We start from the raw sequence: 26,527 nt of genomic DNA, 5'->3' as shown, positions 1-26,527 counted from the left end.
TGGCGAACTGGTGTCTTAGCTGTGTCCGCTGCGTGGTGCCGAAGCCGCTGCAGGGAGTCCCTCTTCTCGAACCACTTATAGATCGTCCCTGGGGGGAGTAACCATAATCATAATAACCACGACAGGCCACAACTACCACGGCACACCCTCTGCAGCATGTCTGGCTACCAGCCGACCTATGTCCCTGGTGACAGGTAAGTAGATCCTCAGGTTAGTGTTGGTGGACAGGTTGAAAAGGCTAACATTTTTCTGTGTTATTAGATCGCCCGCGGGAGGCCAGCAGCCAGAGTCCCCTTGGTCAACGGCGCAAACTCTCGACCTGAAGACTAATGTCAATCGCCAAAAGACCAAGCGATGGGTGAATGCAAAACAATACTCGTACGCCGGAGACGAGTGGGGAGACAGCGAGGACGAGGATGAGGAAGACCAGCCAGATAGCTCTACTGGTGGTGCGACAGGAAACACCCAGTCGCCAAACATCGTCAGGCCGGCGGATATATACAAACGGCTGGCTGAAGAGCGGGGAAGTACCCGTTCAGGGAGCTCTGTGGGAGCTGCTGGCACGCCGTCAGCTTCGACGGTTCAAGATACAGCGGCAGCGACTGGAACTGAAGCGTCTACTCCAGCTGGCCCCGACGGCGGCAAGACGGGCGCGATACCGCTACCGAACGACACCGCAGAGCCTCCCATAGGCCAGCTGCCCGAGGTACGACGACTCTCTGGGTTTGAAGGGTTCATGGACAGTGGTGACAAGGCTGGAACGACAACAAGCACGCATGCACTGGCTGGAGAACCCGCAGAGAAGGTCCCTACTATCAGAGAAGAACACGTAGGCGATGACGAGCCATCCTCAAATTTTACTCATACAGCACACACAGACCCTACAAAATCTATATCCGCTGAAGGTGAACACTCACCATCTTCTGGCTTGGATTGCCCAGACGCAGTAGATGCTGGCCACAGTGACATCGAGACTCACACTCCGTCGCTCCGCGAGCGTAACACTGTCTCAGAAGACGATTCTTCAGGGCCACACATCGCTGGTCTGGATGTCTCGCCTCTTAGCATGAGTAAACGAAGCTCGATAGACCCAAACACGCTCCCAAACACTGCCACAGAGACGACAGAACAACAGACCGAACCTCCAGTCCAAGAACATGATGAGAGCTCCCAGGTACAGAAATCTGCGCAGAAAGCTGACATTCCTTCCCCTACTTCAGGCGAGGAGCCAAAGCAGTATGCGTATACACAACTCCAGGACAACCACCCATCTCCCCATGGCATGGATCATCCCCACACTACCATCTCTATCCCTACTTACGAGCAGCAGCAGCAGCAGCCTCAGAGACAGCTAAAAAAGAAGTTTTCCTGGGAGGTTGACTCAGAGGAGAGTGACAAAGAACAGGCTCTATCCCCGCTGTCACCCGTTTCAGCCACCCTGACCCCAGGAGCATTGGTCATCAATAAACAGCCCACGGGTAGCAGTGGAATTGAAGCCGCAACTAGTGCACCAGTCCCAGGATCACTCGCTGCAGAGAGCCCACAAGACACCACTCCAGTCGAGACTCAAGAGAAAGAAACAGAGCTGTTGCCAAAGACTCAGAGCCAGAGCCCCCCTCCCCCTACCACTGTCCAGCCTGGCGCATCATCCATGTCAAATCAGAAAGCCCCTGAATTCCGTGAAATAACTAGCATCCCCCAGCCCGCCCAAAGAATAGCTGCTTTTAACAATGCCAGAGATGTCTACGCAAACACAGACTCCGGCCTCGACGGATGGATCAAGAACGTAGCGGAAACCGGCCACCCTGACAACGCAGAAACAATCCAACGAAACGGTATTGCTCCGACCGATCCCAACGCCACTCACCGGCCCATCCCATCTCAAGGAAAATTCCCCAAGTTACCCTCACTCGGCAATATATCTCTGCCTTCTAGACACCATGACGGCTCTGGTCCTGGCCATGGCCACACCCGCCAGAGCTCAGGCGTCCAGCTCGGCGGAATGATGAACACGCAGCACGTCCAAGCAAAGGGCAAGGATCTCCTTCACTCCGCCGGCGTCCTAGGCGGTAAGGCTGGTGATGCAGCTAAGGGCCTCTTCGCCAAGGGCAGGAGTAAATTCCGACATAGTGGAAGTGCCGACAAGGTAGATACCTAAGTCTCTTTTCTTCCTCCATCCTTCCTTCAGAATGACATATTCTTCATTCTGGCCAATGTGACGATCCTCATGGCCACCCCCACTATCCCCCTCCATTTTCCTTCTTCTATACATCTTGGCTTTTCTTCGATTTACATTGGCAACTCATCCTATCAAATTGGTCCTTGGTTAAAGATCGAACCGGCTGATATCTTTGGGCTCTCTCATGCCGGGGGGAAAATTCTGGCTTACCCCCTTTTTTTGTATCGGTCATATCTTACGAAGTCACATAGCGAGTCTAATATACGGCTATTTTGTAGGGTCAAATTGTTCCTCCTGCTTCTCCTCCGATGTCACATAATTCTGTGCAGTCGGAGTTTGAAAGTTCTCGACTTAGTATTGGTAGTCAATATCAGAATCAGCATCAGCATCAACAACAACCACAGCAGCAACAACAGCAACAGCAACAGTCACTGACAATCCCAGAGACAATCCCTCGTGTGAAATCCCTAAAATTCGATAGCCAGCCATTTTCGGTCTCCTTTATGGGCGAAGTTGCTCATATCATGTCTAAGTCTAACGGTGACGAAAAGAGACCACGAGATTCTAAACGATATAGTGGTCGTGGTCTGGCATTGATTACGGAGGAGCGCCCCGTTTCTCATACTCCTGAATCTTCAGAACCCCATGTGCAAACTGATGTTCCCAACAATCAGCCTATGCCAGTGCCTGACCAGCCAATGCAGAGCCCTGGTATACCAGAGATCAACCTTCCAACTTCTACCCCAAATATTGAACCTGTTTCTGCCACAACCAGCGACCGAGGCAGTGGGGAGTCAGGCGTTGTCTCAGTGCTCGCAGATGAAAAGGATATTGAAAAGGGCAGACTATCGTTTGCCGTGTCCGAAGTGGACGTCAAGCCCACTCGGGAGTCCTCCGTCATTTCTTCGGCAGATACGCTCGATGACTCCAGAAGATTGAAGCAGAGATAATTGTAACCAATGGTAATCAAGAGCATAATCTGCCTCCAGATACTACAGAACAGCAACGGGGGCTGGGTCTCCGCAAGTTCTCGTTTGAACTAGAACCGGAAATCAGTCCGCCCAAAGACAGCCCTCCACTGATAGACCACCAGCAAGGCAGCTCTACGCCTCAGAATACAAATTGGCAATCTGAGTACAAGTTTCCTCCTCCCGGAACTGTTCCCCCGCTTCCTGTTACAGACGTGTCGAACAGCTTGCCCAGCAACTTAATTCATCCAGCTCATGCACGAACCTGGGCTCAGACAGACCAGCGCAGCGTGTCACCGTTGCCTTCTACCCATGCACGCACAGACACGAATGGCTCTGGGATATCCATCCAAGCTCCAGGAGTGGCTACTCACCATGTGCACGACCAGCAGGCTAACGACAGAAATGCCAACTGCTACTATTCCCAAGTAGGTGCGGGTTGCCCTGATCCCGGTGTCTACCATCCTCCAGATGAGCAGAAAAAGCGCCGGTCCAGCCTTGGGTTTACTGGCATCATGTCGAAGGTTAACCTGGGACGCAGCAAGGGGCAACCAGCAGATCGGCCCTCATCCCCTGCGCTAAAGAAAAGCAGCAAGATGTTCAAAACGCTGAAGTTTGATCTACTACATGGCAAAAATAAGAATAACAACAGTCCTACGAGCGAGAAGTCTGCCGTAACAACAGCTCACACTCATGCTGCTTCCAATGCTAGACAATTTCAGTCAGTAGGAAACCGAGATGCCGTACAACGAAACACCCCAAGTGCTCTTTCAAATCATAATAATACAGTGAACGGCTCCGTTCATCACTTGAATTCAGGAGTATATGATGAACCGTCTCCCCCTATGAGCAATCGGCCTTTCTTGCCTGAAACAGTCCTTTCACCAGCCAGAGCTCTTTCGCCTGATAGAGCATTTTCCCCCAGCAGAGCCCAAACTCCAGCTCCAAGTGCAAATGTGAACCAGCGAATCTCCAATACGTCAACGGCAGAAGAGGGCCCCAGACAAGCTCCAGGAAATCGGCCAACGCGATTCTACAAGTCCGTTAACTCTGTTACCTCACGGATGGCTGGCCCGTCAAACACACCTCCAATGAGCAGGCAGCCTTCTCCCACGAAGGAATTTTCAGAGGGCCATGGGGGTAAAGTGGTTGGAGAACCTACTGGCCTTTTCAGCTCGGCAGTACCTCCAGGATCGAGCTTTGTTTCCAACAACCAGGTCATCATAACTCCACCCTTATCACAAGCCATGTATTCTCCTACCGGCTCCGAGCAGACTACCAAATCACCAACACACTCTCCTCACATCAAAGATTTACATTTCCGTTCTCGCAGTCCTCTCTCTAGGCCTCCAGATACCGCCGCTAGCCCTTCACTTGCTCCTGATACTCAGGACCTTACACAGAGGCTTGGAACGTTTCATACCTCTGTTCCGCACACTCCGCGTGTAGGCGACCAGGAGACTCCATGGACCATCACATTACCCCAGGATGAGAAGCATCAGAATCCCCAGATACCATCCGGTACATCTCAATATGTTATGTCTACGACTGCTTCTCCAGGGTTACGTCATGTCAGCTCTCCGCAGCCAATATCACCACCCAAGGGATCCATCAACGGCTCATACTCATACTTTGAAACACGCCCAACGCCCGCCAGTAACTCCAATTCCACTGTTCCGTCTGGTGTTGCGTCAAACGGCGCCCGTATCCCCGAGCAAACCCGCCTTGTACATGTAGCCTCCATGGAACCTGTCGAACTTCCAACAAATGATGACTCGAGTGAAGAGATAGTGATGTCCAGCACCTCCTATCCTGGCCAGGAATGGCAGCCTGCCTACCTTGGCCAGTGGGATTAACCCTTTTCTTCTGTTTTCTTCTTTTCTCTTTTAACTTCTTCTCCTACCAGATTACGTTGACCACCGCGACAGCGACTTTCCTATGTCGATACTTCAATTCTTCCATTTGTTTGGACATACATACTCATATACCTTCGACAGCTCTTTTGTTTAATACCTATCAGATGCTTCCATTTAAGATACCCCTAATATGTTGGAAGCATCTTTATACTTTCTTGTATTCCATCTTTTTCTGATTAGTGTCCTTACTTTCATTATTATTTCTATTTTTATAAATATAATCTTTGAATAACACAGTATACATATTCCAACATACGATTGATATCTAATAATTCCAAAACCCTAGAGACCCAAGGCTCAGTTCCATTTATCACTTGTGTTTGTGGATTTTACTTGCTGTATCGCGATATATTTGATAGACATGGATACAGGGATCAATAATATCCCCTGACTCAAATCATTAGTTCGGACACTTCAAATACGAGGTATCCCACTTGATGTCATCGATATCATTGATTTCCTATCAACCTCATCCCATGACTCTTCAATGGGCGTAACATCTGTATGGCTAATTCTGCTGCCTGGCTGTCTTGTATATAAATAATTGATACTTATCCATCTAGTCCTTCAGCGTTCTGTTCGTTCCATTCAACCACAGCAACCACCATGGACCGAACATTCACAGTTGAGCCACAGCTTGCTGAGTTCGACGTACCTATTAGTGACTTCTTTGACTCAAAATCCGAGTATAACGCCTTTATAATCGGTGCATTCATATTTTCCCCAGCCAGAAACCCGAATACAACAGTCAGTGACGATGAAATCAGACGCTCTACACGGGCCTTGCTGCTCCGGAGAGCTATAACAGACTCCCTAGGCGGCCTGTGGGAAGGCCCAGGGGGTTCCTGCGACGACACCGATGCGACAGTACTCGACAGCGTCGCACGAGAAGTCTATGAGGAGACCGGGCTGCATGTCTCCCACATACGGGATCTCGTTGCCGTCGACCGTTGGGACAGAGTCAAGGACGGAGAGCACATCAAGGCCATCAAATTCTCATTCTGGGTCGACGTCCACGAAGCCCACCAAGCGCCAGAGAACAGTCACTTCGCCCCGGACTGGGAGGATCAGATCAAGCTGGCCCCGGGCGAGCATGAGCAGTACCGATGGGTGACGGAGGCAGAGGTTCGCAGATATCTCGCCGGCGAGGACGAGGCCGTCAAGTTCACATTCCCAGCCACGGCAAAGAACTACCTGGAGGCCTTTGCTGTTTATAACCGTGTATAAGGGTGTATCGAGTGCCCGACTCCTACTCTTGTTAATATAGATGGATAATCGAAGGGTAGAACTGGCTCAGGCGTAGCTGCGGATTCTCCGTCCTCCTGGCACCGACGACGGCCATAGAATAGGATTATTTCTAGTAATCAATTAGGGATACACGTAGAAAACACTGCGTATGACCCCAAATGCAGGATCTTTGCGCCTTGAGGCTCGAAACAGGGGCATCGAAGCCATTCGGCCTTACAAAGAGTGGCATCCGAGCAATCTAACGAGATTTCCTCAAACACGCGACGCGCGCAAAAGTCAATCAGCGCAACGAAGTAGATAAATATGAAAAAGCGACCACCACTTCAGCGACATCGCCAGAACGACAGAAGAGAAGAGACTTGAAAGCGTTGATACCTGCAGTTCCGGGCGTTTACGGACAGCCATGAAGCGAGGGCAGAGCATTGTTGAAGCCGGGTCCAGCACAGTTAAGAGAGGACCATCCCATCACTGTACAAGACAAGAGCACGGCTAACTTGGGGAACCTGATAGAATAAACGACCGCGGATATCAGACGTGCTCGAAGAAGAAGACGCTGCCTCGTCCGGCTCGGATAGTTCTAACAGCTCCGGCAGCTCCAGCAGCTCGTCGTCACAGGCAGAAGAGGACGCGGAGGAGGAAGAGATCGGTCTTCGCTCGACCCAGGCCATCCACGAGAAGAACTCCCGGAGACAGGAGAATGTTGCGGCAGAGCATGGGATCATAGAGCGTGTCGACTGCTACAATTTCATGTGCCATGAGCACTTCTCGGTCGAGCTGGGCCCGTTGATCAACTTCATCGTGGGCAAAAACGGGAGCGGGAAGAGCGCCATCTTGACCGCACTCACACTCTGTCTGGGAGGAAAAGCGTCTGCTACAAACCGTGGCCAGAGCCTTAAAAGCTTTGTCAAGGAAGGCAAGGAGTAGGTGATGCACTTTTAGCTCTCTTGGGGGTGCTACATTTTGCTAATGTACTATGTTATAGGTCCGCAACCATCATCGTGCGCATAAAGAACAGAGGAGACGGTGCCTATCTACCAGATACCTATGGAGAGTCAATAATCGTCGAACGTCACTTCACACGCTCTGGCTCAAGCGGTTTTCGCTTGAAAAGTAAATCGGGGGCCATCATCTCAACAAGGAGAGCGGACCTAGATTGTATCACGGACTACTTTGCGCTGCAGATGGACAACCCTATGAACGTACTCTCTCAGGACATGGCCCGGCAGTTTCTGAGTGCCTCAAGTCCTGCTGAAAAGTATAAATTTTTCATGAAAGGGGTGCAGCTAGAACAATTAGACCACGACTACCATATGATGGAGGAATCCATAGACCAGCTTCAAGCCAAACTCCATGACCATCAGGAACAATTGAAGGTCCTGGAATCTAATCGGAACAATGCAAGGGCACGGCTGGCACAGTCTGACAGGCATGAGAGTCTAAGAGCCCGGATTCGACACTTACGATCCCAGACAGCCTGGATACAGGTCGAGGAACAAGAACGGGTCTGCCCTTTCCCCCTTTGTATCTCAATATTTTCTTTCTGTAAGCTAACTACCCACAGATTCGAGATTCTCTCATTGCCGAAATAGCAGAAACAAGAGCATGTATTGAGCAGCTAGAGTCCGAAGCTGAAAATCGTGACGCAGAATTCCAGGCAGCTGATCAAGAAGTCAACGAGGCAAGAGAGGCCGTTCGTATAGCTAAGGAAGCCCAAGCTGCCATTGATGATAGTAAAGCAGAAATAAAGCAACGGTATGATGAAGCCGTTAAAGAGCGGACAGGTCTCCAGGTGTGTCTCCTAACGTTACCAGGTATCAACATAATTACAATGGCTAATACAAGAGAAAGGCCCAACAAGCGATGATCAGGGAGCATATCATGGACAATAAAAGGACAATTGTCGATACTGAAAAGCAAATTGAAGAAGAAAACGCGAGGCTTGCGGCATTGAATGGCGGTGCTACAGCAGCAAGACTCACGGAGCTTGAAGAAAAGAGGGCTGCTGCGTTGGCCGCCAAAGAAAAATTGAATGAGCATAAACAAGGTGCTGAAGATTTACAAAAAGCCGTCGCTGAAGCAGAAGAAGCAGCCGGCAAGAAAAGAGGACCGATAGGGATGAAGAAGACCGAGATCACTGATGCGGAAAACCAGCTACGAACATTGATGAGAGATAGTAGAGGCCAACAGGACGGGTTTAATGAGAGAATGCCCTTGCTTCTGCGGGCGATTGCCGATGAACGGGGATTCGACCAACCGCCAGTTGGGCCTCTGGGCCAACATGTACGCCTTTTGCAGCCCAAATGGTCTTCCGTCCTCGAGAATGCATTCGGCACAACACTCACAAGTTTTGTGGTTACTTCAAAACGAGATATGAATGTCTTGTCTGGAATAATGCAACGGGTAAATTGGTGGGTTGAGGAACTCTATACAAACTACTGAACTCTTTGCTAACGTGTAATATGTAGCGTCTGTCCCATATTTATTGGGAATTCGCAAGGAAGGATTGATACCACGGACCATGAACCTGATTCCCAGTTTGATACTGCGCTGAGAGTACTAGAGGTTAGCTATTAATATCACTGTAAATGTTCCTTTTACTGACTATCTCCGCCCGCGCAATACAGATTGATAATGATATGGTTCGCCGTCAATTGGTGATCAACCATGGCATTGAGCAGATGCTACTAATTGAAAATGTTGAAGAGGCATCAAAAATCATGTTTGATGGCGCAAGGCCAAGAAATGTCAAACGATGCTACTGTATCGACTCTAGGGATAGAAGGCGAGGTATCCATCTCGCCTTCAATCGAACCGGAGACCCAAGCCAGTCCCCCATTCCCGCATTTACTGGAAGACCTCGAATGAAAACGGATATAGATATCCAGATAAGGTAAGTCTAATCCTGACCCGGTTAATGCAACCCACCTGGTTTCTGACTCATCTCTAGATTGCAGCGAGAAGTAATTGATACTCTCAAACGTGACCTTGGACGGCTTGAACAAGAACACCGTGCTGCGGTCCAGCATCTTCAGCGGCAAAAACAGCTGCTCTCTATTCATAACAACCAAGAGCATGAATTATTCGTCGAGAGTCAGAGGGCTGAAGATAGGGCAGATGACCTTAAAGACGCAATTGACAGGGACAGAAACCAGGATGGACGGCTCGAGGCGCTAACTTCGGCCTTGAGAGAAGCTGAAGAAGAGCTGAAGCTACACGAACGTTCGTTTGAAGATTGCGTCAACGCAAGGGACGCAGCAACAACCAAGGTGAAGGAGATAAAGAGGGAACTGGCTGCCAAAGACACCGAAATATCTCGGTTTTCTGAGGATACCCGTCAAGCAGAGAATGAGCTGTCAGTCAAGGCAAATAAGAGGCATACGGCGCTTGTTGGCAAAAATGATGCAATCGCCAAAACAGACACTGCTAAAGCACAGGTTACTCAGATTGAGCGAAAGCAGGAAGATACTGCCGCTCGAATTGCTGACTTCATTCAGAAGGCTAGTATGGTTTCTCCCAGGGTCCCGATTGATGCAGGGGAAACGGAGACAAGCCTTGCAGAGAAGCTGGAGAGGCTGGATAGAGACCTCAGACGATATGATTCACAGTATGTAAGGCCAATCCCACGGTCATACAACCTTTTACTTACAGTTGTATTAGGATGGGGGCGTCAAGGGAGGAAATTGCCGCCGCCGCGGCGGAAGCTGATGCAAAATATGAGCGGTCACAGAATGAGATCGTCAGTTTTAGAACACTGGCTCAGGTATGGAGTTATTATATATTTTTCTCGGCCTTATCTAATCTTCTTCGCCTGGCTGCTCACCCGTGGTAGATGCTCAAAAGTTCTCTGGTTCATCGGCAAGAAAGATGGCAGAAGTTTCGAGCTCACATTACGTCACGAGCGAAGATCCAGTTCATCTACCTTCTCAGTGAGCGAGGCTTCAGAGGAAGACTGCTTGCAAACCACAAGAAGAAACTATTAGATATTCAGGTAAATGATTCTTTGCAAGTCACACTGAGGTACCTTCCTGCGTTCACTCTGCTTACTTGCTTCCAGGTTGAGCCGGACAGCACCAAGGACGGGATCAGTCGAGGAGCGAAGACTCTGTCGGGAGGAGAGAAGTCATTCTCGCAGATATGCCTTTTACTGGCTCTATGGGAAGCTATGGGTTCCCCTATCCGTTGTCTGGACGAATTGTAAGCCGCCTATTGCGCCTCCTTCGCACCGTCTGGTCTTCCGCTAACGTGCTGTAGTGACGTCTACATGGACTCGGTTAACCGAAAGATGGCAATCGACATCTTGGTAAGTTTATTAATACGTGTTATCATGAAACTTTCACGCTTCACCACCTAACTTTTTATCTCTACCACTAGATGTACGCTGCTCGATGCTCAGTAGGACGCCAGTATATCCTCATCACCCCTGGGTCTCGGTCTGAAATCACCGCCGCCCCAGACGTGCGTGTAAAAGAGTACGTTACGTTCATTTTGCCACTTTCCTTTGCTCTGCCCATGCGCTTCCCGATACTTACATCCACTCCTTTCTATCTAGACTTGCTGAGCCCGAACGAGGCCAGCGTACGCTCTCCTTTGCCCAGTAGCTCATGACCCAACTAGGCAACCAGCCTCAGTCATGCAACCCCGACAGGCCCCAGCAGCCTCTCTCCATATTGTATATATAGCATCTAACCACCACTCCCGCCGTGTACATAGTCTATTCTATTCTCCCTCCTACTCTCAATCCGCTACTTCTTTCACTCCCAATAGTTCAGTAACTAGAAAATCTTGGCGCACGGGCCAAGCCCTCCCTCCGTGAGTTTAACCTCAAAAGCCAAAAAAAAGCTTTCCTCACCTTCTTTCGACCTCCAAAAAACCGACAAAACAACAGACAAACCACTTCGCCCTCACACTCACACAACACAACACCTCACAACCCGACTATCTCCGCTGAATTTTCACCCTCAAAAGGCCATATCTCAGCTTCCTGGAATCTCCGTGTCCTCCCAGATCACACCCGTGTTTCCCGAACAGCAGTTACGGTCAGGAAAAACTCTCAAACACACCACCCCCTCTCCGCACTCCTACAAGCCGCGCAACTCCTTCGTCGGCTGAGCACACGAGAAACGACTCCCAACGCCGCTTTCAAGACACTCGCACTAACGATACCAGTAAGGCTTCAATTTTCCTTACGCGTTGTTAACTGCTTTTGTTCGTTGCTTACAGTCCCCGCTATAGTTACATTTGAAGCCGTTTCTTGACCCTTGAGCTACGTCCACCTCGTTCGAAGACGTAGACACGCAAATACCCCTACGCACCCTTAGAAATACACAATCTCGACGTGACCTGACGCCTGTTGCCTTCTTCTTAAACCCCCCACCTTTACAAAATCGCCTACCATGACCGACGCTCTTGCTGCTCAGCTGAACAACACAAAGCTAGGGTTAGTATGGCGCTATCCTTACGCAATCGCAGAACATTCGCTTACTCTACCCTAACAGTGACAGTAGCACGGATAACAAGTGGAAAGAACAATTGAAAATCCCAGCTAAGGATACGAGAGTACAGACCGAAGTAAGAGCTGTCCCTGGGTTCATTGGATTGCCACTATGCTAGTTACGGATATTCTCTTCTAACTCTGTTGTTTTGCTCGCAACTAGGATGTTACCGCTACTAAGGGTCTGGAATTCGAGGACTTCTATATCAAGAGAGACCTAATGATGGGAATCTTTGAAGCTGGATTTGAAAAGCCGTCTCCTATCCAAGAGGAAACCATCCCCGTCGCTCTCACAGGTCGTGACATTCTTGCCAGAGCGAAGAACGGAACCGGAAAGACAGCTGCCTTTGTTATTCCAACCCTAGAACGCACCAACCCGAAAATAGCCAAAACCCAAGCCCTTATACTAGTGCCTACCCGAGAGCTAGCGCTACAGACATCACAGGTTTGCAAGACGCTTGGAAAGCATCTTGGCATAAATGTCATGGTCACGACTGGAGGAACCGGTCTACAGGACGATATTATCCGACTTAACGACACGGTTCACATCATCGTTGGAACACCTGGCAGAATTCTTGACCTTGCTAGCAAGGGCGTTGCTGATCTATCGGAATGTACTACTTTTGTTATGGACGAGGCGGACAAACTTCTTTCTCCCGAGTTCACTCCAGTAATTGAGCAACTATTGACCTTTCACCCTAAAGACCGCCAAGTTATGTTGTTTAGCGCCACTTTCCCGATTATCGTAAAGACTTTCAAGGTACGATACACGTCCATTACTTTATCACTTGTGGCAATCAACTAATGTACATATTTCAGGACAAACACATGCGAAACCCCTATGAAATTAACCTCATGGACGAGCTCACCCTTCGAGGCATAACGCAATATTATGCATTCGTCGAAGAAAGGCAAAAAGTCCATTGCTTGAACACTCTTTTCTCGAAACTCCAAATAAATCAATCCATCATATTCTGCAATTCGACAAACCGCGTTGAGCTTCTCGCTAAGAAAATTACCGAACTTGGATACTCATGCTTCTACTCTCATGCGCGCATGCTGCAACATAACCGAAACCGCGTGTTCCACGACTTCAGAAACGGCGTCTGTAGGAACCTCGTGTGTTCGGACCTGTTGACTCGTGGTATCGATATCCAGGCTGTGAATGTGGTTATCAACTTTGACTTCCCCAAGAATGCCGAAACATATTTGCACAGAATTGGTCGTTCCGGACGTTTTGGGCATCTTGGCTTGGCGATCAACCTGATTAACTGGGACGATCGATACAACCTGTACAAGATCGAACAGGAATTGGGAACTGAGATCCAGCCCATCCCTCCGTCCATCGATAAGAAACTATATGTTTACGAAACGCCAAATACCATTCCTCGCCCCATCTCCAATAAGCCCTCAGAGGAACAAAAACCGGCCAGCGCGGAGAGCCAGCCTCGTAAACAAACCACCAACCCATCCAATGGCCATGGACAGTACAGCTCCAACCGTGGGCATTACGGCCGCGGCTCGTACCGTGGCAGCCGTGGTTCTGGCCAGCGCTCAAACAACCCTGACAGCTCTAGGGCAGCCGGAAACCCACAAGCCAACGCTGCCAGTTCAGGAACCCCCGGGTCCTAATCGAACGTGTTTGCTGTGCATCTATTCGTTTATCTGCTTTCTTGCTGTTTTCTTTTGTTTGTTATCACTCACGATCCTTTCAACGCTTACTCTCTCCTATCCTCTACAAACCCACCTCACTATACCCAACTTCCCCTTTCCCCTCTTTTTTTCAAGCAGCGTATCTCTTCCACTACACTGCTACCACCAGCAGCACTTCCAGCATCCAGAAAAAAGAACCCCAGCCCTTTCTAATTTATCATGTACCTTGCAGGATCTTCGAGCCATGTTGATGCTGCAGGCATTGTATCATATTTTCCCCCTATCCTGTGGCCATTTCAGTCTTCATGCTATTACGGCATACAGCAAGGCCCTTACTCTGTTCTCGTCTTATCGGCACTCACGTCACATTCAGAGCCGATCTACTCCCCAATACACCAGTGACCCTTCTTGAGACACTACTTACCGGAACGTCCACCATCGACCGCGCCTCTGACAACTCATTTGAGAAATCAACATTGAGGCTCCGTCGATGCTATGCTTATACGACTCGTTCCGGGGTTAACATGCCTATACCTAGGCACCGTTCATTCCACCTTTCGCTCATCAAGGGTTCGTACAAACTCACTTTCGCTACCATTCCGACCCTTGTGCGGACCAATTGATATCGAAGGCCAGTGGAAGGACAGCTCGCGAACAGCGACAACGAACCATAGCAAAACAAAAACCAAAAGAAAAAAGAAAAAAAGAAAAAAAAAGGAACGAAATGAAAAAGAAAAGAAGTAAAAAAAGACCAAAAAAAACATTCAGGGGTCACTACTTGATGTTAGCAGGGTTGCTCAACTTCATGGTGAATCCATGCTCTACTGTGTTCATCGCACTTGTACCCTAGATCACTGACATCTAGTCAATGCCATGTTTAGTTTCCTCTGAGTACATCTTCTAGCTGATCATCGCCTTCGTAGATCCAGCACTCGTTACAGATCAAAGTATAAGGCAGCGTACCGTACTCTGTTGTGTAGATACCGGTACAGACGACAACGCACCTGCTGGTGTGAGGGCATTGTATCGCCCAATAGTTAGATTTAGCTTATGGCCTCGCATCTATGTGGACATGCAATTAGTTATACCAATCTTGCGCTTTATATCAGTATCCATTAGTTGCACTCCAGTGTTTGCATTTTGGTTACGGCAAGCTAATTAGTTAGCAAGAGCTAAATTCGTCCGTCACATCGAAAAGTTGACTGCAGGCAAAAGCCGAAGAACATCCCACCAGACGCACCAGTCAATTGAGCAGCGATGGCGACCAAAGAGAACGACCAGAAGCCAAAGGTACGGTGCTTGTCTCTGCTCATAAGCGTCGACGTTACCAGCTAACTTCCAATGCACAGCCGAGCAGTCTGCGGTCCATCATCGCTGGCTCGACTGCTGGAGCTGTTGAAATCTGTACGTGCTCCCCTTCTCCCTCCACCATCAATGCAATAGCTGCCTGAAGATGGCCCTAGAATACACTGCTAACACTTGCAATAGCAATCACTTATCCTGCCGAATGTATGCTATCACACCCTTCTCAAGTATAGATGCTGCTGCTCGTGCATGATTGCTGACCGAACACAACCCTTACCTATCGCCGCAGTCGCGAAGACAAGAACCCAGCTCAACCGCCGATTAGCGGACGGCAAGAAATTACCATGGCCTCCGTTCGGACGGGCGTGGTATGCGGGATGCACGACGTTGATTATTGGTAACTCGATAAAGGCCGGCGTTCGTACGTTTAGCTCTCCGCGATGACTCGGTTTCGGCTGGTTCACCACTTACCCTTACAACCTGATAGGCTTCGTCGCGTTCGATGCTTTCAAGTCCCTTCTACAAGATGAGAACGGAAAGATATCTGGTCCAAAGACTGTGATAGCCGGGTTCGGTGCTGGATTTACCGAGTCCCTCCTAGCAGTCACTCCATTCGAGAGCATCAAGACGCAGCTGTACGTTATACAACCACTTGGCCATCTTCCTGGGAATTAAATTTAAGGCCATACTAATACGTCGACAATCAACAGCATCGATGATAGGAAATCTGCTAAACCACGAATGCGTGGCTTTTTGCATGGAAGTACCGTGATATTCCGCGAGCGAGGCATCCGAGGCTTCTTCCAGGGATTCATACCCACAACTGCGCGACAAGCAGCTAACTCTGCGACGAGATTTGGAAGTTATACGACCATAAAGCAGTTTGCACAGGGCTACATAGCTCCCGGTGAGAAGCTCGGGACCCTGAGTACCTTTGCCATTGGTGGAATGGCCGGTCTTATCACAGTGTATGTGAATCTATATTTTTATTGCAGTTTCAGAGCTAGGAAACTAACAACGATATCTAGCTACGTTACCCAGCCCCTAGATACTGTGAAGACACGGTAAGACTTCATATTCTCAGAGACATTTGGAACCAATATATGCTAACACGGCGTAGAATGCAATCGCTGGAAGCAAGAAGTAGCTACAAGAACAGCTTTGACTGTGTGGCAAAGATATTGAAGAACGAGGGAATATTCACCTTTTGGTCTGGAGCCGTTCCACGTCTTGCTAGACTGGTGCTAAGCGGTGGTATCGTTTTCACTATGTAAGAACATTCATCAACCCTTCTATGACCGTTATCATGAGACTAACAAGTGCTTAAAAAGGTATGAGAAAACCATGGAGGGTCTTGATCTGCTGGATCCCGAAAGAAAGTACATCTAAGGCTTTTATATCATGTTCCGTGGCTGCGGTAGTAAATTGAGGAGCTAGCTTGGTTATGCTGAAACAAATCTAGAGCTTCCGCTCGTGTATATTCTACGTATAAATAGAAGGACAACGATAGACTATTATGTTTCCCTGTACGTACTCTACTTTGAGAATAAAGCCCAATTAGTGTAAGTTTGAAATCAAAATGCTGTATATGGGTATTATATATTTATTGTACAGTGTCTATATCATTGTCTCGTTCTATACCATCAAGCAGTCGCTTTGCGAGGCGACTTACCTTCAGCAGTGGCAGCTTGCTGCTCAAGGCAAAGGGCCTCGACTTCCTGGTCTACAAGCCAGCTCTGAACGCTCTCCATGATCTTTTCAAGGTTCTCACCTCCATCCATGACCTTACCAATATTATGTACCGTCATGCCGCTCCGGTGGTCTGTACATCGACTCTGTGTGAAATTATATGTACGGATCTTATCTCCTCTGCCAGTCTTGTTGACGCCGCCCATGGCACCACGACGTAGTTCCATCATTTCCTGCTCTCTCGCCTCTCTCCTGGCTTGGGCTAACTTGGCTCTGAGCAACAGCCAGGCCTTCCTGCGATTCTCATGCTGGGAACGGGAGTCCTGCATAGAGATGACTGTTCCCGTAGGAATATGTGTGAGCCGCACTGCGGACTCAGTCTTGTTGACATGCTGGCCACCAGCACCACTGGCTCGGAATTTCTCAGATTGCACATCTTGGGGGTTGACGTAGTAATCTGAATTCGGATCATCAAAGTTCAGGGGGCTGTCTTCTTGGTTGTTCTCAGGGAAACTGGGCAATATCATAACGCTAACGGCACTTGTATGGGTTCGCCCCTTTGCCTCTGTGGCCGGCACTCGCTGAACACGATGCACTCCTGCCTCAGTCCGTAGTATGTTATAGCTCCCAGGGGTTTCGACTTCCATCACCACTTCAGACAGACGCTCCTCCGCGCCCGCACCGACTCCGTCCTCTGCCTCCATTTTTATGATTGTAGTTCTCAAGCCTCGGCTGGAGCAGAACGATGTATACATGCGGAGCATCTCCGCAGCAAATAGTCCTGCCTCGTCACCTCCCGCCCCGGGACGAATCTCGATCAGACACGGCATATCGGCAAACGGATGTCGAGGAATCAAAGCCCGTTTTAATGTAGCGGATAAGGATGACAATGTTCCAATTGTTGTTGTTATATCATCTTCGGCGAGGGATTTGAGTTCTGTATCGGTAGATGGTTCATCTATCAGGCCCTGTAGCTCCGTTATGGACTGGAAAAAGGCAGTAAATTATATTAGATACGGGGCTGATTTTTCACATTGTAGCTGATAGACCGGAGCATACCTCGTGAGCTGTATCCCAGTCTTTTAATGCATTGGCAACTGGCGCAATCTCTCCTATCCGCTTTGCAGCAGCCCTCTCGAAGGATTCTGCCTGTTGTGCCGTGAGGGTAGCATGTTCCGCAGCTAAGGCTCTCGCTCTGTTCAACAGAATAGGGGATAATTCAGCTTCTTTGGGTGTTACTAGAAATATGTGAGCTTCTAAATGCAGTTACGGCACAGATATAAGAACGAGGCCTCGACCTACCTGCAGAGCTATATCGCCTGGACACTGGAACAATTCTGCTAGACTGCGCTAGCCGTACACTTCGTGAGAAACACCGCAGGCATGTCCACGTTGAGCTTCCTAGCATCACTCCAGACACTATTATACCCTCACTATCTCCCTATATTGTTGCTTTGTCGTTAAAAAATATCCCCAGCAATTGCTTCGTTCTTTTTTTATTGCTTCTACTTCTTTCCGTTTTGGGACTTCAGAAATTCGATATCACATGATCACGGATAATTACATAATCCTTCATTCCTAAAGAGGACTAGCGCCGGGTGTCCGGCAATAAGTTCGGGTTAACTGAATATCCGAAATGCCGATGAAGCCACCTTTTCTTACCCTTTTGGGACGCCTCTTGAAGATACAGAAAGTTGCCACGAAAGCGTCGTCGTCTTTTTTTTCCTTTTCGTATTTCAACATCTTCAAACTGTTGACTTGTCTATCGTTTTGAGTCTTGCTTGTGGCGCATTGCGTTGGTAGATTTTGCTTGTCCCGGCCGGTTGGTGGGAGCTATCGTTCTGTCTGCTTTGTTCTCTTATCACGCCCGCTACCATGATCGTACGATTCCAGACGGTCGCCTTCCTGCTGGCCGTTATTTCATCTGCAAACGGCCTGCAGTCTTCAGATATCCCACCTGATACGCCGGTCTCCTCGCTGCTATCCTCTGCAAAGACCCATCTTGCCAGCGGCTCCCCCGAAGATGCGCTCCTCTACTTCAACGCCGCCATCGACAAGGATCCCTCGAACTACCTGTCCATCTTCCAGCGCGGAGCTGCCTATCTATCCCTGGGAAGACACGCTCGCGCCGCAGATGATTTTAACAAGGTTCTCAAGCTTAAGCCAGGCTTCGAGGGGGCACTCTTGCAGCGTGGAAAGCTGCGGATGAGATCTGGCAACTGGACCGGGGCTAAGGAAGACCTCCAGGCTGCAGGCAAGCCAGGTGAGGGCGACCTCGCTCAGCTGCATGAGGCTCATGTTGCTGCAGTGGCTGCGGAGGAGGCAGAAAAGAAGCAGGACTGGGAAACATGCGTGGCTCAATCGAATATCGCCATTACGAAGGCCATGGGCTCCTCCGAGCTTCGACGGATGCGAGGAAATTGCCATTTCGAGAGAGGAGACATCCAGGAGGGGATCAACGACCTTACTAGGCTGACGCAGCTTTCTCCAAACAACGTTGACCCTCATCTCCAAGTTTCAGCGATGCTCTTTTACTCTCTAGCGGACACCGAACGCGGACTAGACCAGATTCGAAAGTGTCTTCACTCCGATCCTGACTCCAAGATTTGCAGCCGTTTGTTCAGAGGAGAAAAGAGGAATTCCAAGCAACTTAAGAACCTCGACAAGTTGTTGGAAACACGGAAATTCCACAAGGCCGCTGAGCTCCTGGTAGGGACCAAGGGCGAAACTGGACTGCTGGAGGACATTCAGCAAGACGTCAAGTCTGCCCAGGAAGATGGGTATATTCATCCCAAGGCTCCCAACAATCTCTATCATTCCTTGGTGGAGAAGACGTGTGAGACATATAGAGCTGTATGTGGTTCTTTACCCTTAAGCTTTTTTTTGAATGAACAACCTACTAATCATGGACTAGATGAATTCCAAGCGAAAAGCGCGGCCATACTGTAGCCAGTGTCTTGAATTCAACCCTTCATCACTCCATGGCCTCCTGTCCAAGGCGGAAGAACAAATAGACGCCGAGCAATACGAAGCTGCCACCCAGACGCTGAAAACTGCGGATGAGCACCACTCCGGCTCTCAGGAGATTCATACGCTCATGCAAAAGGCACAAACACTACTGAAACGATCGAAACAAAAGGATTATTACAAGGTTCTGGGGGTTGACCGTGAGGCAGATGAGGCTACAATTAAACGGGCTTACCGCCAGCTCACAAAGAAATTCCACCCCGACAAGGCACGCAGCCAGGGAATACCCAAGGAGGAAGCTGAGAAGAAAATGGCGAGCATCAACGAAGCCTACGAAGTTCTCTCTGACCCCGAGTTAAGGCGGCGATTTGACCATGGTGATGACCCTAATGACCCCCACGGGGGCCAGCCACACTTCAACCCCTTTGCTGGCGGACACGGAGGGTCTCCATTCTTCTTCCAACAGGGTGCTGGAAACCACCATTTCAAGTTTACACAAGGAGGCTTCGACTTCCAAGGAGGCTTCCCCTTCTAAGCTTTGTTTCCTCTTGCTAATGATATCTTTTAAACATGCATATTTCCGAAACTTTTCTTCGCTTATTTTACTGGCCCTTTTCTTCTGGTTAAACGACATGCATCCTATTCATTCTGAGCTGCACTTGCTATCACTTGACCGTCTTGTATTCTTCTTCTTCCTCTTTAGATTATTACTAGATTCTTCTAATAGAAAAGTGAAGTCTGATTGATACATAATTATTCAATTGTCTGATGGGTATTTTGGCTGGCAGATTAATTCTCATCGGTAGAATCACTTTACAGCTGTGGAATACGGATAATTTAATCAGGGAGAAAAGTGAAGGAATAATGCAAGTCGAACCCCTATGTGCCCTAGTCTTGCAATTAAGTTACCGTATGATCCAGCTATTCCTCAGGTGCATCCGTTAGAGGAACATAGCTGACGCCGAAAACTTTTTTTTTGTTAACAGAGCCATCTTCCGCCTTATCCACAATCCATACATGCTGTCCTTGAGATCCCAGTACACTGGTGGTAGATTCAGCATCAACCGGGATGAACATCCGGCCTGGAGCTCGCAGTTGATCTATCAGTTCTGAATGCATCGTTGCTGCCGCTGCACCAACGTGGATGGCATCGTATGGTCCACCTTCAGCCCAGCCTTTGCGCCCATCACCCTTGACGATCTTAATCTTTCCGGAGTCGAGCAATTTGCGGCCTTCTTCCGACTTGGCTAAGTTCTTTAGAGACAAGTCAACCAGGCCCTGGATGTGATCGATGCCAACAACACAGCCATCCGAAGCAGGGGCATCTGTGATCAGCTCGGCGAAAACATGACTGAGATATCCCGAGCCGCAGCCAATGTCAAGGACCCGAGCACCGGGATGGAGAAAAGGTAGCAGATATTCGCAGGCATGCGCGTGCATGTGCGGGGCAGAGATAGTCGCTGCGAATCCAATTGACTGGGGAGAATCATTGTAGGGATTGGATGGGGAATAATGGCCACGGTCAACCTGGTTCCGGGAACGATGTCAGCCTGCTGTATCGACAACAACAGCCAAAAATACATGACAGATCTTCTTTACTTACCTTCAACATTGCATTTTTCACTCTTTGGCTCTTAATAAGGTCGGCAGTGAAGAGGTTTTCGATCAACTGAAAGTTGGACCTACCAGTACACTGCCACGCCATGGTTGCAGGTTTCCTATCGAAGAAACAGTCTGTTATGTATCGTGAGATTGCGTGATAGCTCTCGCAAACGAATGCCGAGGGCAAATGAAGATGCTGGTTTGAGAGACCGATGAAGCCGATGGCGATAGCGATGGTAGCAACCAAGGCACCGATCAAACAAAGACCGCGATCACCCAAATGGCGCTGCACCTTGCCGTTGCCTTTGAAGTTATAATAAAATATTGAGAGCAAGAGCAATGAACGGCCTTGCTCCACCAGGGATAAACAAGCTAATAGTGTGAGCGGGGCCCCCGGGGTTTAAATAACCCAGCTATTCGGACGGAATAGCAAAGCAGATATATGGGCACAGCCGACTGTAGGAAACAAGGTCTGCCGATGGTCTTGTATGAACATCAGTATCCCAGGCTTGCCAGATACCAATTGGTATTGTGGGAAGAGGAGTTGCAGAGAAGCTGGTGGGAAGGAACACAGATATGGCGAGCAAGGCGACCCATGACGTCATCGGCGGTCCGGTTGGGCGCCGAAGCTGAAGCTGTCGATAAGCTATAAAAAAATAAGGGCAGCTCGAAAAGAATGGATAGGCAGTTAGATAAGTTTCACCTCGTCGCCGGCATCGCATGCAGTGTCGTCATTATCGTCACCGTGGTCAGAGTGATGTTCCAGGTTCGCGGGATCTTCTCCGCCCCAGGGGAGGTCAGCGCCCTGAGGGTTGGTGAAGAATTCGTGATACAGCGCTCCATCTGCACTCCACCTCAATAACGCGCTCGGCTCGAGTAACTTCTCCAAGAGATTTACAGCCTGGATCTCTCTGTCGGTCAGTTCGACAACAGAGCTTGACCACCGTATGATTCGTTCCAAGGAGTGACCCTTTGGTAAAATTGTAGGAATGGTGGTGTCAAAAACTAAGCCGTGTTCTGCTGCTGTCAGTTGCATCTTATTCTTTCCGAAGATACTTGCAATCTCAATGAGAGCATCGGCATCATCCATTGAGTGAAAGAATGGGAACCGTCTGGCCAGGAACGTGAGAAGAATCACGCCGACCGACCACACATCAAGCTTGGTGTTTTGGTTAGTACATTTGAAGAGGACTTCTGGAGCGCGGAATCCGCGAGTTCCCGCTCGATTGGCTCGCCGAGAAGGCCTGGAATCGTTCCTTGGATATCCAACAGGAGTTTGTTTGGAGAAGCGGATGAAGTCCATTATCTGATCGTGTTTATGTACGAGAGCGCGTGTGCCGACAGTACTGCACATGCAGTTCCCATCCTCATTTTCATACTGTGAAGTGGATGCGTCAGTACCACAGCGGCGACCCTGGAAGAGTAATAGCGTCGTGTACTCACCTCTGCAAGGCCAAAATCCACCAAGACTCCACGGCGAAGCTTTGGATTATACAAGAAGTTCCTATAGGGGCACCTGTCAGCTTGGGAATTGAAAAGCGCTAACATGGAAGAACAAGAGGTACGAACGTAGGCTTTATGTCTCTGTGAATGACCCCCAGCTTATGCACAAAAGCAAGGCCTTCCAGGAGAGACTTGAAGTAGTGCCGCATATCCTCAACGAGAAAAGTACGGAACATCAAGCGAAAGTCCGTGTGGGGGAAATATGGCAGGACAGCAATGACCTGATCGTCAAGCCGGAATGCGGCTTTGATATGGCACACAGCGGGGTGCCCACGCAAGTCATGGAGAATCTCCAACTCGTTCAGGATTCGAGCAGGGCTGCTGGTGACATATATCTTCTTGAGAGCAACGTAATGTTTCTTCGGCTTGCGGAGAGGCTTGCTCGGGTCCAGCGGGTCGGCCAGGAATGCGCCTTCGTTGCAGGTCAGATCCTGTGCCTTGTATACCGTAGAGAATGTACCTAATCGTCATCCGCAAGCCTTCATTAGCACCGGCATATCCCTTGGCCATATAGAAGCTGGCTACTCACCTTCGCCGACGCGGTTGATGAGCCTGAACTTTCCACGCAGTATTTCCTCGTCCTGCAGCTTTCTCATGTCTTCCCGGACAGTCTCGTCCTGCTCTTCATGCTCGCTCTCGGTGTCAGCTTCTTCTGTCGGTATGTAGTCATCCTCCTGCTCAATATCGTTCTCCTCGTAGTCGAGCGAACGCGTCTCGTCGTCCCAGCAGTCGCTCATCTCATCTTTCCCCGTCTCCTGCGCGGGGGGCGAGTGGTTGCTCGCCGCGTAGTCCGACATGATTTCACCGGGTATCACAGCAGCTTCAAAGTGGTCTTGACGGCCTCGCAGTTGTCAGCGTCAAAAAGACTGGAAGTTCGGCGTCAACACGAAGTATTTTTTTGATAGCCCCGAAGTAGTGTATTGATAGCGTATCAGATAGTGTATTTTAGCTTAATCTGCGGGCAGCTTTTATTACTTACCGTCACGCGTTACACCACCGCAGTTTGTCCCGAAACGGCAAAAAGCAAACAAAACATCAGCTTCGTCGATTTTCTTCAACTTCTTTGCGCCTTTCGCAATTTTCTTGATACAGCACGAGCTGGATATTTGTGGCGCCTGGATACGCTGGATAGATGTCGACGAGCCGGCCACGATGAACGAACGGATAGATTTCGACCTCAACGAGGCGCTGAAATACTACCTGAGCGACCCCGCCTCAGTCCCGACACCAGAGGCGGATTCACAGCTGCTGGACTGCGAATTGGACCCGGACTCCTTGAATCTGCCGCTGATCGATGAGATACTGAATCCTATTGTGGACTCTGTGGCAGAAGATCCCTCAAATCTCGCAAGAAACTCGTTCTTTGATTCCCTGCAGCTTCTCTTGAAGTGAGTGACGCATACACACACAGACTATTTGACCGGGCTCTGACTGCTGGACTCCTAGGCTTACACCTGTCCTCCCTCCAAAGGCGCTTAGCAAGATCCTAGATCTAGTTGTTTCCGGTCTTGCCTCGCTCGCCGATATTGCACATAATGACCTCGAAGCCGATGAACCCGAGGCTTTGTCCGAGCACAAGGACCTCTTGGAGCTGTACGCTTTTCTGTTACAATGGGCACTATCTTCCGTCGAAGCAAAGGTAGCCGAAAAGCCTCCTACAACGGGGCCGGGAAGACGAGGAGGTGGGAAGGCTGGACGAAAGCCCGCTAGGGACGAGTCGTGGGATTCGTCTGCACAGATACAGATTGCTATGGAGGTTATGTGCAAGGTGCTGAAGCTGAAGCTATCAAAGCTATTCGTTACAACATCGGACCGGGATACCTTTGTGAATCTGTTTACTCGATCTATATACCTGATCCTGGAGAGCGAGCAGAGGGTCAAAAGCATGTCAATACGGATGCACGCATTCAAGGTGCTCTGTATTGCAGTGAAGCATCATGGGCATGCTTTTGGTAGGTTCTACAACGAATGTTCTCTTGTGGTAAAGCGGCTAACACTGTATCAGGGGCCCAGACATCCATTGTACAGAGTCTTACATATTTTGAGCATCTTTCGGACCCGATGGCTGAATTTTTGCATATCCTGGCGGAGCAGTATGACTATCCTCAGCTCGCTGACGAGATTCTAAGGTATGCATTTCTACTGTCTCTACGGACGGGTCTTGTCTCTAACTCCGTTGTAGGGAGGTTGGAAATAAGGAGTTCAATCCAAACGATACCAAGGGCCCGAGATCAGTGTCCGCTTTTATTGTGAAGTTGTCTGAGCTGGCTCCCCGGCTTGTCATCAAGCAAATGACCCTACTAGCCAAGCAGCTGGATAGTGAAGTATGTCTCGTGTATTTAGATCGAGGTACATTTTGCTGACAATTGCCAGGCTTATACCCTCCGCTGCGCCGTCATCGAAGTATGCGGAAATCTGATATCTGACCTGAGTAAGCAAGAAGAACGAAGTGAAAACTTCCAAACACAGATAAATTCCTTCTTTGATGTGCTGGAAGAACGCTTCCTTGACATGAACCCCTACTGCCGCAGCCGTGTGATACAAGTATACATGAAGATTTGCGACCTCGACCAGAAGTTCCCCAAGAGACGGCAGACAGCAGCCAAGCTTGCAGCTCGAAGCTTGGAAGATAAGAGCAGCAATGTCCGAAGGAATGCTATAAAACTTCTAGGGAAGCTGGTGTCAACACACCCGTTCAGTGTTATGCATGGAGGCCAGCTGTCGTACAAAGAATGGGATGCTCGTTTACAGGCCGTAGAGGAGGAACTCAACGCGTTGAAGCCGCCACCAGAGACACCCGGATTGGCAGAGATGGGGATTGAGAGCGCGCAGATCGACAGCGAGCTGCTGGACGATGCAACCCAGGTACCAGACGACTCTCCGTCGAAGGCTCCAAAGATGACGGAAGAAGAAAAAGCGGCAGCTGTTCAGAAAGCGGCAGAGGAAGCAGCAACGTCAGAGATGCTGGCACGGCTGCAGCTAACCCGGAAATACTACCTCGAGGCCATTCAGTTTATCGAGGTGTTGCACAGCGCTTCAGAGACCGTCCTGCAGCTGCTGTCGTCTCGAAATAAGAGCGAGGTGATCGAGGCTATGGACTTTTTTGTGATGCTAGATGCGTACAAGGTGGAAACCTCGCGAGCTGGGATACGCAGGATGCTACGGCTGATATGGATGAAGGGTAACAGCGACGAAGGCAAGGGGGTTCAGAACCATCTAATCGATTGCTACAAGGGGCTGTTCTTTGACGCGCCGGATGCATTCAGCCCGAATGACACGGCCAACTACATCGCCCGCAACATGATCAGTCTGACGTTTGGAGCGACGCCGGCAGAGCTCACCTCGCTCGAGCAGCTGCTTAGCACAATGGTGAAGGCAGGGCACATCTCAGATCTGGTGATCGGCAAGCTATGGCAGGTGTATGGAGTGCAGAAAAAGGAAATATCAAGAACACAGCGAAGAGGGGCGATTATCGTGCTGGGGATGCTTGCGCTTGCAGACCCGGAGATTGCAGTCAAGGAGATCGAGATTATGCTCCGGATCGGGCTGGGCAGCCTGGGACGGGCTGATCTTGTGCTTGCCAAATACACATGCATAGCCCTGAAACGGATCAAGCCTGGACGGCAGGCGATTGCAAAGGACGGGGCACACCCAAAGCTGGCCAACGACCACCCGGTGCTGATCAAGCTGGCTGCGATGATGGATATTGTGTCTGACAGCAAGGAGTGGTATGGGGTGGCGGAGCAAGCGATAAGCGCGATATACACGCTGGCAAAGCACCCTGATGTGCTGTGCTCGGATATACTACGGCGCAAGACACGGGCCGTCTTCCGGGCGAACAATAACGCCCAGCAACGGATGATGTCGGACAGCGAGGGAGACCGTCCGTCCTCGGCGTCTTCGGCATCGGCAGAGAGTGCAGTGACTGCAGCTACGACTCTGGCGGAAAACAACAACGCAGCCAGACAAAGGCCAGTGTTATCGGGCTGTCTCAGCTGCTGATTAT

At 49.6% G+C, this 26,527-nt stretch overlaps 12 protein-coding genes across 12 annotated transcripts; 8 read left to right on the top strand and 4 right to left on the bottom strand.

Annotated features, from left to right (window-relative positions):
- Positions 1-132: 132 nt before the first annotated feature.
- TERG_11880 (uncharacterized protein) lies at positions 133-480 on the bottom strand (the record flags this gene model as incomplete). The annotated part of the gene is made up of 1 exon (XM_047750924.1): positions 133-480. One exon carries the CDS (start codon positions 478-480, stop codon positions 133-135), a length of 348 nt encoding a protein of 115 aa, XP_047605716.1.
- Positions 481-736: 256 nt separating this feature from the next.
- Positions 737-3,129, top strand: TERG_11879 (uncharacterized protein; the record flags this gene model as incomplete). Its single annotated transcript, XM_003237930.2, has 2 exons — positions 737-2,146; positions 2,458-3,129. The coding sequence occupies 2 exons, from the start codon at positions 737-739 to the stop codon at positions 3,127-3,129; spliced, it is 2,082 nt and encodes a 693-aa protein (XP_003237978.2).
- Positions 3,130-4,249: 1,120 nt separating this feature from the next.
- TERG_02684 (uncharacterized protein) lies at positions 4,250-6,957 on the top strand. Its single transcript, XM_047747948.1, has one exon. It carries the CDS (start codon positions 5,670-5,672, stop codon positions 6,288-6,290), a length of 621 nt encoding a protein of 206 aa, XP_047603918.1. The 5' UTR covers positions 4,250-5,669; the 3' UTR covers positions 6,291-6,957.
- A 1,214-nt stretch (positions 6,958-8,171) lies between these two features.
- TERG_11878 (uncharacterized protein) lies at positions 8,172-8,750 on the top strand (the record flags this gene model as incomplete). Its single annotated transcript, XM_047750923.1, has 1 exon — positions 8,172-8,750. The coding sequence occupies one exon, from the start codon at positions 8,172-8,174 to the stop codon at positions 8,748-8,750; it is 579 nt and encodes a 192-aa protein (XP_047605715.1).
- A 146-nt stretch (positions 8,751-8,896) lies between these two features.
- On the top strand, positions 8,897-10,909 carry TERG_11877 (uncharacterized protein; the record flags this gene model as incomplete). Its single annotated transcript, XM_047750922.1, has 7 exons — positions 8,897-9,201; positions 9,259-9,915; positions 9,969-10,071; positions 10,141-10,505; positions 10,563-10,611; positions 10,683-10,780; positions 10,861-10,909. The coding sequence occupies 7 exons, from the start codon at positions 8,897-8,899 to the stop codon at positions 10,907-10,909; spliced, it is 1,626 nt and encodes a 541-aa protein (XP_047605714.1).
- Positions 10,910-11,704: 795 nt separating this feature from the next.
- On the top strand, positions 11,705-13,434 carry TERG_02682 (ATP-dependent RNA helicase DHH1; the record flags this gene model as incomplete). The annotated part of the gene is made up of 4 exons (XM_003237926.1): positions 11,705-11,748; positions 11,807-11,879; positions 11,966-12,562; positions 12,622-13,434. 4 exons carry the CDS (start codon positions 11,705-11,707, stop codon positions 13,432-13,434), a joined length of 1,527 nt encoding a protein of 508 aa, XP_003237974.1.
- Positions 13,435-14,712: 1,278 nt separating this feature from the next.
- On the top strand, positions 14,713-16,149 carry TERG_02681 (uncharacterized protein; the record flags this gene model as incomplete). Its single annotated transcript, XM_003237925.1, has 9 exons — positions 14,713-14,745; positions 14,805-14,859; positions 14,944-14,964; positions 15,050-15,181; positions 15,248-15,395; positions 15,471-15,728; positions 15,789-15,824; positions 15,881-16,030; positions 16,092-16,149. The coding sequence occupies 9 exons, from the start codon at positions 14,713-14,715 to the stop codon at positions 16,147-16,149; spliced, it is 891 nt and encodes a 296-aa protein (XP_003237973.1).
- A 254-nt stretch (positions 16,150-16,403) lies between these two features.
- TERG_02680 (uncharacterized protein) lies at positions 16,404-17,279 on the bottom strand (the record flags this gene model as incomplete). The annotated part of the gene is made up of 1 exon (XM_003237924.2): positions 16,404-17,279. One exon carries the CDS (start codon positions 17,277-17,279, stop codon positions 16,404-16,406), a length of 876 nt encoding a protein of 291 aa, XP_003237972.2.
- Positions 17,280-18,324: 1,045 nt separating this feature from the next.
- On the top strand, positions 18,325-19,951 carry TERG_02679 (uncharacterized protein; the record flags this gene model as incomplete). Its single annotated transcript, XM_003237923.1, has 2 exons — positions 18,325-19,302; positions 19,364-19,951. 2 exons carry the CDS (start codon positions 18,325-18,327, stop codon positions 19,949-19,951), a joined length of 1,566 nt encoding a protein of 521 aa, XP_003237971.1.
- A 386-nt stretch (positions 19,952-20,337) lies between these two features.
- TERG_02678 (protein-L-isoaspartate O-methyltransferase) lies at positions 20,338-21,121 on the bottom strand (the record flags this gene model as incomplete). The annotated part of the gene is made up of 2 exons (XM_003237922.1): positions 20,338-20,943; positions 21,020-21,121. 2 exons carry the CDS (start codon positions 21,119-21,121, stop codon positions 20,338-20,340), a joined length of 708 nt encoding a protein of 235 aa, XP_003237970.1.
- Positions 21,122-21,706: 585 nt separating this feature from the next.
- TERG_02677 (CDC7 protein kinase) lies at positions 21,707-23,346 on the bottom strand (the record flags this gene model as incomplete). Its single annotated transcript, XM_003237921.2, has 4 exons — positions 23,051-23,346; positions 22,588-22,981; positions 22,462-22,522; positions 21,707-22,396 (listed from the first exon to the last, which is right to left on the bottom strand). The coding sequence occupies exons 1-4, from the start codon at positions 23,316-23,318 to the stop codon at positions 21,707-21,709; spliced, it is 1,413 nt and encodes a 470-aa protein (XP_003237969.1). The 5' UTR covers positions 23,319-23,346.
- Positions 23,347-23,673: 327 nt separating this feature from the next.
- Positions 23,674-26,523, top strand: TERG_02676 (uncharacterized protein; the record flags this gene model as incomplete). The annotated part of the gene is made up of 5 exons (XM_003237920.1): positions 23,674-23,909; positions 23,968-24,473; positions 24,527-24,650; positions 24,704-24,845; positions 24,895-26,523. The coding sequence occupies 5 exons, from the start codon at positions 23,674-23,676 to the stop codon at positions 26,521-26,523; spliced, it is 2,637 nt and encodes an 878-aa protein (XP_003237968.1).
- Between the last annotated feature and the right edge of the window lie 4 nt (positions 26,524-26,527).

This window comes from Trichophyton rubrum, assembly GCF_000151425.1.
Source record: "Trichophyton rubrum CBS 118892 genomic scaffold supercont2.2, whole genome shotgun sequence".
In the NCBI taxonomy this organism is placed as follows: domain Eukaryota; kingdom Fungi; phylum Ascomycota; class Eurotiomycetes; order Onygenales; family Arthrodermataceae; genus Trichophyton; species Trichophyton rubrum.
Note: the sequence above shows the minus strand (reverse complement) of the source record. Positions and strands in the feature narration are given on the sequence as shown.